Here is a 14,436-nt window from a genome sequence, read left to right as displayed (position 1 = left end):
CCTCGACCCAGAGTACACTTCTTGCTCTTATCACCATCAATCATTCTTCCAACTGATGTTCAACATGAAAGGGTACTGATTCATCAGCTGATGGTGGCAAAGAAATGGTAAGTTATAATCATTAGCAGGTTTCCTTAACCATGTTTGACCTGATGCCATGAAATGTCATGGAGTTCAGAGTCTTTGTTGAGGATTCCCTGGAGAACTCCATCTTGACTGACTACTGTTATGCTGCCTCCGCGATCTGTCTTGAAGGTGGAACAGGACATGTCCAGAGATGGTAATGGTGGTGACTAGGACATTGATATCATAAGATATGATTCATGAAGATGACTATGTCAGGCTGTTGCTTGACAAATCTCTAGAACAGCTCTCTAAATTTTGCTACAAGATTTAAGAAAGGAGGACTTGGTAGGGTTAGTCTGGCCAGGTTTGCTAACATTTCCAGTACTTGGGTCAAAGCTGGGTGGTCCAATCAGTTTCCATTTTTCTTTCTTTAGACATTTCTATGGTTTGATACAACTCAGTAACTTGCTAGGCTATTTCAGAGGGAATTTTAAGTATCAACAATTTTGTAGTGTGCCTGAAGTTACAATGTAGACCAGATGAGGTATCTCAAGGATGGCAAATTTCCTTCCCGAATGGTACGCTTCTTTGTTGTTGGGGCTATTTTTATGGAAGGTAGAAAGGTCACACTTTTAGATTCAAATTATTCCTTCCTAATCATCTCAACATCTTATCTCAGACTTGAACTTGTTGTAGATGCCTGTTTACTACGTTGTTTTGCACCTTGGCTCAACTTACTTCCAGACTTTACCATTGCCTGTCTACAATTACGTACATTATCAAGTGGTTTATTTGTTGAGTTTTCACTTGTTCATGTTAAAAATTGGAATCTGAGCGCTCTTCAGTTTTGATAGCAGTGGAAAAATGTCTCACCCAAACCACAATGGTCAATATTTCCCACCTCTTTTACTGCATGAAACAAAATTTTTATTCCAATGTAACTAATCTGAGGACAATCCATGAAACATCTTCATCTCTCCAAATAAAGACTGTAGTTTTTTCATTGCTTCAGACTGTCTAGCTGGTTATATTTCTTCAGTCAAAAATTAGATTTTTCCTGCAAGGTAGAAGGTCTGAAGAAAAATTCTTAAAAGCCCAATTTTGATCCTATCTCTGAGTTATCCTTTAACATTCCAAACTGGAATCATCTGACAAATGGTAAAGTTCATTGATAAATGCATTCATGCCTTTTATGGCTGATTTTTCCCCTTTAATTAAATTTTGTTTGCTCAGTAATGGCATTGCACCAAATACAAAGTAAATATAAAAAGATTCTGATTATCATCTTGGAGGTGGCAGCCTCTTTATTCATCCCCTGTTGCTCAAATGTCTTCTGCAATGCTGCCCACTGCATACAGCGAAGTACTTACCTGATCTTTGTTCCTTTTTATTGCCAAGCCTAAAGCATTTCTGTAGTGAGCAAATTCTGCAATTTTTCTGATTGCCGTAGGCTCTCCATTGTTTGAATGCTTCTGCAAGTGGCATCATCCATTCTATTTCCTATTCTGATTAAAGATTTTCTTCCTGCACAGTTTCTTTATCAGTTGCTGGGGAAAATGTTTCAAACCCTTCTCTATGCTCTCTCTGATCACTAGAATCATCTTTCTGAGTTTCTCAAGCTGTTCTGACTTAATGCTGAATCTTTTTACTGGTGTTACCATTGATCAATGACATGTGGAGTTTTGAGGCTGTTTTAGGTGCACTGTGTTAATACAATAAGTAATTAGTAGATGGTTGGCGTTATTTGGTTAATCAATTGACTCATTAGAAATACATCAGATGGGATTGGTGTGCAAAAGGAGCTGTAAGACTGAGTAGTTAATAAACTATCTATAAAAAAAGTGTTCTGTCTTGTGAACTAAGTTGAGTGCACTTAAAAATAAAATGCATGGTGCTGAACATTATGAAACAGCTGTCTCTAGATTTGGAGACCTTTCAAAATAACTCTTTATTTATATCATACTAAATATTTATATTCTGGGTAGCCACAAGATCAAGACCATTACTGCTCTCTTCAGAATCTTCTTCATTATTGACAGAGCTTCCTAAAGCCATTCTGAAGAGTAGGCATTTTCCCTTACAGCTTCTAGATATTGGACAAGGCATTGAGTATGAGACTTTCTTAACCAAAGTACATTGTGATGGGTTAGTTATTGAAATGTTTACTTAAAAGAGGTTGAACTAAAATGAATAGAGTTCTCTCCAGGCAAGGAATAAGCAAAAGATGGTGAAGTGTTTTACTTTACCTGCCTTGGTGAGATTATTCATTTTTCTCAGCCCTGACCTGCAGTTCATTTTCAGCACCACCACTGCAGATATATGGGAACACCATGACCTTTATGTTGTCCTGGGAAGAACTGGTGAAATCCACATTGATCCTGTGTGGTTGAAGAGTCCCTAGGCGGAAGATGAGGTGTTCTTCCTTCAGGCATTGGGTGCTTAGGGTTTAACAATGGATGGAGGTGTGGGTCTGAAGGATGTGGAAGGATTCTTTGGGACCTAGGATCTGATGGATGTGGAAGGATTCTTGGGGACCTTGGATCCTACACCTCCTGCCTCACCTCTGTCCAAGGCGTCAAAGGATCCTTGCACATCTGTCAGAAATTTACCTGTACATCCACGCACACCATCTACAGCATCCTTTGCAACCGATGTGGTCTCCTCTACATTGGGGATGCCAACTTACAGGTCATTTCAGTGAACATCTCTGGGACATTTGCACTAACCACCTCACCACCCTGTGGTTGAACACTTTAGCTCTCCTCCCACTCCGCCAAGGACATGCAAGTACTGGGACTCCTCCATCGCCAAACCCTAACCACCCAACATCTGGAGGAAGAATGTCTCATCTTCTACTTTGGGACTCTCCAACTACACGGGATCAATGTGGATTTCATCAGTTTCCCCATTTCCCCTCTCCCTACTTTATCCCAGGCCCTCTTGAACAGTTTTACCTATCCATCTTTATTCCCACCTATCTGCTCCATCCTCCTCTCTGACATATCACTTTCAGCCCCACCTTCATCTACTTATCACTTTCCCAACTACCTTCCCCCAGCCCCAACCTCCTCCCATTCTCAAGGGAAGTTAAAAATAAGTAACATATTCCATCTTTCTAATGATCTGCATTCTTACAAATTAAGTAAAATGAATATGTCAAGTTACTCACAGGTCCTTATTTCAATTTAACTGAGGAGGACCAGAAGTTTATATTAGAAAAAAATCTGTGCTCTTCTTTATCTAGATACCATGACCTGATGACTATTATTGTAGCAGTAGCCTTTGAAGAGTTTGAATAATCTACATCTTTTAAGAGAAATTTCTGGATTCTAAGGTTCTATTTAAGATTGCTTTAAGATTGCTTTTAAGAACATTCCATGAACTATTTACTGTCGTAGACTTGGTATTTTCCTGCAGAGTCTTTCCATCATCAGATTCCCTACATCACTACCGGAGTTGCATACTATTTACATGTGTGAGTGTTGAACCCTTTATTTTATATCTCCCAACAAGTCACTGTCACTATCCAATACTTACATCCTTACTCATCTTCTCCCAAAGTCTCTATTTCTCAGACATAAACATTGTGGCGGTTTCTCTGATCTTATTTGTAGCTTCCTCAGCCATGTTGAGGATCAGAGCTCCCAAGTGTTCATTTCTGCTCCGTGAATCATTGTTTAAGTAGGCAGATAATATCAGCTCCTCCTTCATGTTTTCCTCCTGGGCATCTGATTAGTTGGTTTATCCGAATAATGATTTCCTTCTCATTAAAACTTGAATAAAGATTTCAACTATTTGCTAATTTCAGCTTAGTTTTGCCAATTGCATCAAATATGTGAAAGTCAAAGTTTCCATCAGCTGTAACAAATCAATATTTTTCCTTACAAAATTTCAACAACAATCTGATCTCCAGTAGCACAACCTTTTATTATCCTGTATTTGCATTTAACTGCCAAGCAAGAGAGATCCTTAGTAAATGAATTCATTCTCTCTGCAGGCTTTAGCTTCCATTATTGAGTTACTTTATGACTATGTTTCACTGAATACTGAAGTATTCAAAAACTCTTTAACTGGTGGTTTCTTCATTTATGCTCTGCCTTGATAAATATTCAACTGCAATGTTGCCAATTGTTTAAACAGACCTGGTCCATATTTAATTTGGCTGTTGATCCTGGATCTAGTGAATCGTCTACGTAAGTTCTGCCATTTTTCAATTTGTGTTGGCCTTCTACATTCTCAAAAGATACTGACAGCAGTAGATCCGTTCTATTTTTTCCCCTTGTTAAGGATTATTTCCCATTCATTTTTAATTTCTTTTCTGTCATTGTGCTGCTATCTGTCTCTCATTTGCTGGGCTGCTCCCACAACTCTGTCTTGTTGCTGAGTCTCTCACTCATTGTCACCATCTGTTATTATAGCAGTAGATCTGGAAAAGTTCAATTGCTCTACATCACACAAAGGAGATTGCTGGTGTCTAGGTTCTTTTTAAAATCACTGATCATTCAATATACTATGAACTATTTGCACTCTTAGACACTGTAGCACCTCTCCTCTGAGTCTCTTTTTCATGTGATCTCTAACATCATTGCTGACATGTTTTAGTTTTTCCGTGTTTTAGTATTAACCTTTTAGACTACAATTCCCTTTTCGGTTACTTATATCAGAGACAGCTGCTTTACACATGCTTGAAATTTATGATAAACATGTGAATAAAACATTTAGTGAAGTTAACTGGGGGTTAGGTGTTTGTACCAACGATGTTTGTTCCTTCTCTGCTTATCCCACAGCTCAGTGCAAAAATGTGAAGGCTGTGATGCCTTCTAAAAGATCTTTTTGGATACAGTCCGTTTGTATACACTTGAGTGTAATGCTGATTCTTCCTCCAAAGTAACGTAATTGAGTTAACCCTGTAAAAAGCAAATACCTTTGTTCAAAGCTAGTAGGTAGCAAAATATATTTCGATAACATAAATGCAATGTACCTTGTGGAAACTCTCTACCTTGGTTTAAGTACTAATCTGTTATTAAATACCACACTAATAACAATCCCTGTGTTTGCATCTGTTTGGTTACAGCTCGCAGCCCTATTTTCAGCCATCTCATCACATCGTTGAGAGGACTGTGGACAGTAAGAGCATTTGGCCGACAGTCCTACTTTGAAACCCTTTTTCACAAGGCTCTGAACCTTCATACTGCAAACTGGTTTCTCTACCTTTCAACACTGCGTTGGTTTCAGATGAGGATTGACATTGTATTTGTCGTCTTCTTCATTGCAATTACTTTCATCTCCATAGCAACACACAGTAAGTTGAGATGAAAAGAAAATATACCGCATATCCGTCAGCACTAAACAGTATCGATTAATTAATGTTTCAAGTGTGGGCCTTTCATCAAAAGCTTGTGAAACAAACTTAATTGATATAATCATCCTTTATAATTTTGTATAATTAAAGCACTGACTGAATATTAATAATTGCAGTTGGAGTACTAGATGAGCACTTTTACATAGGGTTTCAATTCATTACTAAATTTTAAAAATAATGCATGCATGCAAGTAAATATTGGCTTGAAACATCCACATCTATGTGTGAGTACTGAAATGCACCCTCCAACACCTGCCCTCTGATCCACCCAAGTTCTGGCTTTAGTGAGTGTGCTGAAGTTGCTGAAAAGCTTGGGTGAAGAGTTCTGACACTAGGACAGAGATTCTGCAGTTCCTCTCCTCAGCTTGCAATCAATCCTGGATTCTGCATTATAAATAGATCATGATGGAATCATTACATCACTTTAATCTTTGAGGTTGAGACCATGACCACAAAGGATTGCTACATATTAACCCACTTATTGCCAGTAGCACCAATCAAATTTGTGAAATTTGCAATCACCTCTCAGCCCGATTTCCTTGTCTTGACATCTTTATAAATGAGAGGGTAAACTTTCTCCCAGAAGGCCTTTCAGGAAACTTGGCTTCAAAGCTGTATCCTAGCCTAGTTTCAGGAGATAGTGAACACTCACCAAATCTGTGGTCATCAATTTTCAAGAGCATTAGTTGTATTAATTAATTATTGCATTGCATTAATTCATTCATTCTCATTCTTTTAATGTGTATGAATACTGATCTATATAGATAGGAACTGCCTGAAAATGTGCACCATATATGCATGCATAGACATATTTTTTCTTGCATGAAGTCAGAATCCAGAGTATTATGCTTTCCTCATATGTAAATAGAAGTTTAATGTGACTGCTTTAATAAATACTTCATCAAGGCTTTAACAATAACAATTTTCATATACAGAATGTTACATAGCCTGACATAGCACAGAAGGAGGTTATTTGGCTTACCTTGCTAATAATATATTTAACGTGTTAAAGCTACTGAGGCACTTCAAGGAAGTATATTCAGACAAAAGACAAGTCAAACATGTCAAGTCTTTAAGGTTGCAGTAACAGCTGAGAAGCTTGGAAGAGGAATTTCAGAGTTTATGAATTTACAAATCATTTGTTTTATTTAGATGTTGGGGAAGGAAAAGTTGGAATTATCCTCACCTTAGCCATGAACATCACAAGCACTCTTCAGTGGGCTGTCAATTCAAGCATAGACGTGGATAGTCTGGTAAAAAATATTTCTAATATATCTCGTACTTCAATACGTTTAGTGGTTCATGATGGAATAGTACTTCAACCCCGAAGTTATATTTTACTTGTCATTATGTTTGCAATGCATCGCAGCTTGCATTATACTACTTACAAACTCAACAAAAAAAAATTGCTGAATAATTGAAATTGGTGAACTAAAATTTTATAAGTTTAAGTGATGGTCTTTCATAATTCAGAATGGATGGAACCTTTAGGCTTGTATACTCATAATATCCCTTCACAATGTTCTTGTCACCAGATGAGGTCTGTAAGTCGTGTATTTAAATATATTGACATACCCCCAGAAGAATCTGAAACCAAGAACCGACATAACCTCTCCAATGTGCTTGTAATTGAAAACAAGTATCTTGCCAATGAGTGGCCCTCTGGAGGCCAAATGATGGTGAACAACCTTACAGCCAAATATACCAATGATGGGCGCCCAGTACTGCAGGATCTCTCCTTCACAGTAAATGCAGGACAACGGGTAAGAAAGTAAATAATCCATTGTAATGCAAGGGTACGCTCTTAAACCAATGTTCTTTCACAAATAGAATCATAGAAATTTACAACATAGAATGAAATTGTAATGATTGTAACAAGATCAGCTAGATGGACCTCATAGAATATGAGTTTGCTATTTGGGGCTGTTAATCTGGTCCACTCTTGGAGTCTTGCTGACAGACAAGACAAAAGTCCGAGAGGTGACTCTGAGGAACTGGATCAGTGTCAATGACTCTCCACATTTAAATAAAGGGTGGCTTAGTAATGGGCCTCTGTGGAGTTATTTAAGCAGCGATGAGAGAAAAGCACACTCCTGAAGAAATTTACTTGCACCAATCATCTTTGAATTGGGGAAGCATTTCTGGCATCATGCCGTTGTTTAGGAAGCTTGACTCATTCAACCTTGCTGTCAAAGACTGGGCCCAGTACGTGGGAAAAACACATTATTTTTTCCTAGGCAGATGACATTGGGGAGATGAAAAGCAATGTGTAATTCTCCTGACAGCTTGAGGACCTACTCCTTTTTTTGATTATTAGTAGTGTAACTTGCCCTGAGACACCAGATACTAAAAGCTTTCAAGAATTGATGGATTAAGTAAAGGCATATTATGGCCCCAAGCCTCTTCTAATTCTGAGATGCTATCGATTTTACACAGCAGTTCAAGAACGAGAAGAATTCATATTGGGATTTTTGACTCGGTTAAGACAACTGGCAGAGGCATGCGACTTTGGTTTGACCCTTAATAAGATGCTGAGAAACTGTATGGTATAAGGGATTAATGGCGTAACCATGCAAAAGTACCAACTGCTGGTAGGTCCAACTGGACTTCAAACAGGCACGACAACTGGCTTTATAATTGGAAAATCCAGGAAGTAAAGCATATGAGTTGCAGGGTATTCCGATAGGAGTGGACACCTTTGCCATTGTGGTTAGATGAGAACTCCCAGAAGTATGCTACAATTAATATCAATAGGTGTTTGTACCAATATACAAGACTGCCTTTTGGGCTGTCATCAGCCTTTGCAATTTTTCAGATGACAATGGAGAATATTTTACAAGGTGTACCCCAGGTCTCCATTTATTTAAATAACATGCAAATAACAGGAAAGACCAATAAGGAACATTCAGAGAATTGGACATATTCCTTAGATGTTTCTCTCAGTGAGACATATACCTTAGAAGAGAAAAGAAATGACCAACTTGGACTACAGAGTCGACAAGACCAGGTTACACCCATTGGAAGATAAAGTGAGGGCACCCCAATTCCCATTCTGTACTAGAGCTTAGATCTTTCCTCGAGCTGGTGAATTATTGTGGAAAGTCCACATATATCTTGGCCTCCATACTGCACCTTTACATCAAGTCTTAAGAAAGGGTCAGTCTTGGAAATGGTCACGCAGCCAAGACATGGTTTTCAGGGAAGTAAATAAACAGCTATCATCCTCTATGGCACATTATGGTCCCAGGCAAGATCTGGTATTGACATGCAATGGCTCCCTGCATGGCATTGGGGTAGTATTAGCTCATAGGTGGCCCAATGGAGAGGAACACTCAATAGTGTATGCATACAGGATTTTGGCCAAAGCAGAACATAACTATACCCAACTAGAAAAGGAAGGGCTGGTGGTCTTATTTGGAGTCAGGAAGTGATGGATTTAAATTTGTAATAAAAACGGACCACAAACCCTTGCTAGGTCCACTTAAAGAGGACAAGACAGTGCTGCCCATAGCTTCAGACCGAATTCAGCTGTGGGTTCTAATACCAAGTGTATATAATTACAAGCTAGAACACCATAATTACAAATTAGATATGCCAAGAATGGTACTGCCACTGGAAGAATCTGTAATAGTTTTAAATTTTCTGGAACACTTCCAGTCACAGCTGGCAATATCAAATTTTGGACACAGAAAGATCCGGTCTTGGAAAAACTGAAACAGCTGGTGGTGACGGAGAAAACCAAACAACTAGATTGAAAACCTTTTTGGATCTAGAGAGATCATAGCAGAAGATGGCATAAATTATGGAGAGAAATAGTGATTGTCCTGAACAAAGGTCGCTGCCAGATACTGGGTGAACTCTATTGGGGTCATCTAGGGGTTTCTAAAATAAAGATGCTGGCAATAAGTTCTATTTGGGGGCCAGGATTAGATTCAGACAGTTTCGTTAGTGGTGCAGTGCCCAGAATGCCAACAAAAACAGAAATTACTACCAGCAGCTGCCCCACATTCATAGGGATGACCAGGAATATCCTGGACTCGGTTACACATCAACTATGCAAGTCTTTTCTTGGCCTCAATGTTCTTGAAGTAGCTGGACATGCATAGAGTTCATTTGTCAAATGTGGCGATGCTGATAGAAATACTGCATGCATCTTTTGCAATATGTGGAAACATTGGTCACAGATAACAGGACATTGTTTGCCAGCAAGGAATTTGAGTATTTCCTAAAGTTGATCGATAGTTGGCATATAAGACAACTCCATATCATCCCTCTCTTTAGGAATATCCTCTTATCCTTTATTGTCACACCATGTATTCAATGTAAAATACAGTGAAAAGTATGGACCGTTGCCCATACAGAGGCACCATTCACATTAACTTAAAATAATGTAAAAAAAGGATAAATTAAAAAGAGTCCAACTTCTCCTCCGCTGCTACAGCATACCACTATCAGAGTCCTGCTCCAGGTTTCACAGTCCACACCATGCCACCAAAAGTGTCCCGCTTTGGACTTCCCAGCCCACACCTTGCCTCTGAGAGTGTCCGCTCCGTGCTTCCCAGTTCACACCATACTGCCAAGAATATCTTGCTCTGGGCTTCCCAGTCCACACCATGCCACTGCCAAGAGCCCACACCACGTGGAAGTGAGAGTCCCACTCCAGGCTTCATCTCATGGTCTGGCAGAAACAGTGATCCAAACATTAACGGCAGATTTAAAGAAACAGCTTCACTGGATACCAAACTATCCCAGTTCTTATTTGCTTCTGGGACCACCCCTCATCAAACTACAGGGATAGCTCGAGCATTGATAATGGGGAGAAGACTCTGGACCAGGTTAAATCACATCTGTCTGGAACTTGGGGTGGATTTAGCGAAAAGTCATCAGGAACGCCAATGTTGGACACAAGACTCCCCTAAGCGAGAGAGATAGTTTATTTCAGGGGATGAGGTTCAGTGTAGGAACCACAGGAATGGCCCTGCATGGGTAAGAGGTATGGCAAATGTGAAGTCAGGTCCAGTAATGTATAAAGTTCTGGTAGATGTAACAGTCCTGATCATGCATGTGGGTCATATGAACGCTGCAAACTCCCAAACGGTGCAGGAGCAAAATGTGCCTGGCTTCTCAACATTGCAACTGTTCCAGAATCTGTAGGTTCTCCCTCTCCATCTAGCGTTGAAGAGATCTTGGAATCTGAGATTGACATGGTGGATGTCACTGCCTAAATGCCTTTTCCACCTGAAGCAGGGAATTAATTTCTTCTGAAATGCTCCAGGCATGACGGATGAGCTATTATCAGAAGCAGCAATCGAGGAACCTGACTCTGTGCTAAACCACCCCAGGAAGAGCAACAAAAAAAAAACCGACTGGCCTATGTCCTTGGACTCAGAGGAGGAAAGATGTAACAAGATCAGTCAGGTACACCTCATAGAATATGCGTTCCCTGATTGGGGCTGTTAATCTGGTTCAAACAGAAAGCCCTGCCTGAGTCGAAGAGTATGGTGCTGGAAAATCACAGCAGGTCAGGCAGCATCCAAGGAGCTGGAGAATTGACATTTCAGGCATAAACCCTTCATCAGAAATTGTGGCTTATACCTGAAACATCGACTCTTCTACACACACTCTTCGACTCTGATCTCCAGCATCTGCAGTCCTCACTTTCTTCTAGATGAGAACAGGAGTGTCAGACATCCTGGTCATTCTGAGAGCTGGTTCTGAGGGAGCTGGAATGTAAAGGATTCTCCATGTGTAAATAAAAGGTAACTTGGTGACGGGATACCGGCCTCTCTGGACTTATTTCAGAAACCATTCAGCACATTGTGTGTCTGCTTGCTCTTTGAAAGAGCAGTCCCTATCAGTTGTAACTTCTAGATTTGTCCATATTATTCAAAGTTTTACATATTCAAGCACTCTCCATTTTAAATTTATTTATGGAATCAATTTGCAACACAAATATAGGCTGAGCATTCTAGCTCATGACAGTGATAAGTGAAAAAATACTCCTTAACATCTCTCTAGTTCTTTTGCCAATAATGTTTAATCTATTACCTTTCATTATTATCCTACTCACCAAAGGAGATAAGCTTCCTCTGTATAGTTTATCACCTTGCAAACCTTAATTTAATCATCTCTTAACCTTTTTTATTCCCAAGGGAAGACTTATGGTTATTGGGGCCAGGTGAAAATATGGAATGATCAGATCAGCAATGATCCAACTATAAGATGTATTGCAGAAACTGAATAGCACTTTCTAACCCCACAACCAATTTCAAATTCTGGATTAGTGGTGCTGGAAAAGCACAGCAGTTCAGGCAGCATCTGAGGAGCTGTAAAATCAATGTTTCAGACAAAAGTCCTTCATCAGGAATACAGGCAGAGGGCCTGAAGGGTGGAGAGATAAATGAGAGGAGGGTGGGGGTGAGGAGAATGTAGCATAGAGTACAATAGGTGAGTGGGGGAGGGGATGAAGGTGATAGGTCAGGGAGGAGGGTGGACTGGATAGGTGAAAGAGCTTCAGGGCAGAGGAAATGACCTGGGAGTTGCAGTGGGAGAGGGACTCCCTGAGATTCTTATATAGAGAGAAGGAAAACTTATTCAAGGCCAGCATCCTTGCAAGAGGATTTGCAGTAGGGTTAAAATTAACTAGGTAAAAATAATGACTGCAGATGCTGGAAATCAGAGTCTAGATTAGAGTGGTGCTGGAAAAGCACAGCAGTTCAGGCAGCATCCGAGGAGCAGGAAAATCGACGTTTAGGGCAAAAGCCCTTCATCAAGATTACAGGCAGAGAGCCTGCAGGGTGGAGAGATAAATGAGAGCGGGGTGGGGGTGGGGAGAAAATAGCATAGAGTACAATAGGTGAGTGGGGGAGGGGATGAATGTGATAGGTCAAGGAGGAGGGTAGAGTGGATAGGTGGAAGAGCTTCAGGGCAGAGGAAATGACCTGGGAGTTGCAGTGGGAGATGGACTCCCTGTGATTCTTGTGGAGAGAGGAGGAAAACTTCTTCAAGGCTGTGAACTGCTGTGCTTTTCCAGCACCACTGATCCAGAATCTGGTTTTCAGCATCTGCAGTCATTGTTTTTACCTAACCAATTTCAAATACAAAGGCAAGGACAGCAGATACATGGGAATGTTATCACCTGTAGATTTCCCACAGCAATGTGACAGCCTGTTTGGTTATGGTGGTTGAAAGATGGCTATTAAGTAGAACATTGGGAATTACTTCCTTTTTTTGAAATAGTGCCACTCACTGTCCAAACATGGAAATATATCACCATTCCTTCAGTATGCTTGAGTCAAGTTCATGGAATTTCCTCCCTTAAGGAATTGTGCTTCTACGGATTGACTGCATTGGTTCAAGAAAGTAGCTCTCTACCACCTTCTCAAAGGCAACAAGTGATGGGAAACAAATGCTCACGTCCCATGAGTGAATGAATTTTTTTTAAAAATGGCACTAAGGTCTTTCTTCTCATTTATGTTTTTCAGTATCATGCCTATTTTTTGTAACATCTTTCAAAATTAGCCCTCAAAGTATATCACCATAAACGTCCTCATGCTCTCCTTCCACCCTGCTACCCATTTCATCAACTGGTATGTGACATCTTGAAGCCTAAAACTATCCACATCACCATAAGTCCTGAAGAAAGAGGAACAGGACGAGACTATTTGGCCCTTCACAACTGCTCTGCCATTCAGTAGGATTATGGCTGATCTGGTATTCCTCATGTCCACTTTCCTACGATTTCCCCCATAATCCTTGATTCCCTGATTGACCGAGAATTGATCTATCTCAGCCTTAAATGTTTAAAAGAACTCTCTGTGTAGGGAATTCCAAAGATTCATAACGGTCTGAGAGAAAACAATTCCTCCTCATCTCAGTCTTAAATTGGTCTTCCTTATTTCTTAGCCTATGCCCCTAGACTCACCCATGAGAGGAAACATCTTTTCAGCATTTACTTCGTCAAGCTCCTTAAGAATTCTATATGTTTCAATGAGGTCACATCTCATTCTTCTAAATTCCAATCAATAGAGTCCCAAGCTATTTAACCTTTGCTCGTATATCAATTCATCCATTATGGAGATCATCCGAGAAAACTTTCTCTGAATTGCCTCCAATGAAATGATATCTTTCCTTAATAAGGGGACCAAAGCAACTCATTGTACTCAAGATGTGGTCTCACCAGCATTTTGTACAGTTGGAGTAAGACTTCCTTACTCTTATACTCCAACTCCCTTGAAATAAGAGCCAAACTTCCATTCACCCTCCTGATTACCTCCTGCACCTGTATGCTAGCTTTCTGTGCTTCACCCAAGTCCCTTTTGTGTTACAGCTTTATGCAGTTTTTTTCTCCATTTAAATAATGGTCTGTTCTTTTGTTCTCTCTTCCAAAATGGTCAACTTTGTACTTTCCCATGTCATTCTGCATTTGTCAATTTTTTTCCCCACATACTTAACCAGTCACTATCTCTCTGTAAGCTGTTCCTATCACTCTCACATCTGGCCTTTCCACTTATTTTTATGTCATCTGCAAATTTGGCTGCAATACAATCACTTCCTTCCTCCAAGTCATTAATATATATTGCAAACAGCTGCAGTCCCAGCTTTGGTCCCTGTTGAATCCCACTGGTTAAGGTTGTCAAGCTGAAAAAGAACCCTATTTCCTGCCCATTACCAAGTCTCTATCCATGCCAATATACTACCTACAATAATGTGAGCTCTTACTTTATGACTTGACCTTTTGTGAAGTACCTTGTCTAATGCCTTCTGGAAGTTCAAATACAACACATCTACTGGTTCCCCTTGATCCATTCTGGTTGAGACTTCCTTGAAAAACTCTCATAAATGAATCACTCATGACTTCCCTTTCATGAAGCCATGCTGACCTTGCTTGATTACGCTATGATTTTCCAAATGTTCTGCTATTACTTCTATAGTAATTGATATCAATACATTTCCAAAAATAAATATTAAGCTAATTGACCTACAGTTGCCTGCTTTTGCCTGTCTAG

At 39.9% G+C, this 14,436-nt stretch overlaps 1 protein-coding gene across 1 annotated transcript in view; it reads left to right on the top strand.

The window, feature by feature from the left end:
• cftr (CF transmembrane conductance regulator) overlaps nucleotides 1–14,436 on the top strand; it is a 117,254-nt gene that overhangs the window by 88,820 nt on the left and 13,998 nt on the right. The window contains exons 21-23 of the mRNA XM_060839338.1: nucleotides 5,141–5,368; nucleotides 6,581–6,681; nucleotides 6,964–7,191. Coding sequence (XP_060695321.1) covers nucleotides 5,141–5,368; nucleotides 6,581–6,681; nucleotides 6,964–7,191 — 557 coding nt within the window. The remainder of the gene's footprint in view (nucleotides 1–5,140; nucleotides 5,369–6,580; nucleotides 6,682–6,963; nucleotides 7,192–14,436) is intronic.

This window comes from Hemiscyllium ocellatum, chromosome 19, assembly GCF_020745735.1.
Source record: "Hemiscyllium ocellatum isolate sHemOce1 chromosome 19, sHemOce1.pat.X.cur, whole genome shotgun sequence".
Taxonomy (NCBI): Eukaryota; Metazoa; Chordata; class Chondrichthyes; order Orectolobiformes; family Hemiscylliidae; genus Hemiscyllium; species Hemiscyllium ocellatum.
Note: the sequence above shows the minus strand (reverse complement) of the source record. Positions and strands in the feature narration are given on the sequence as shown.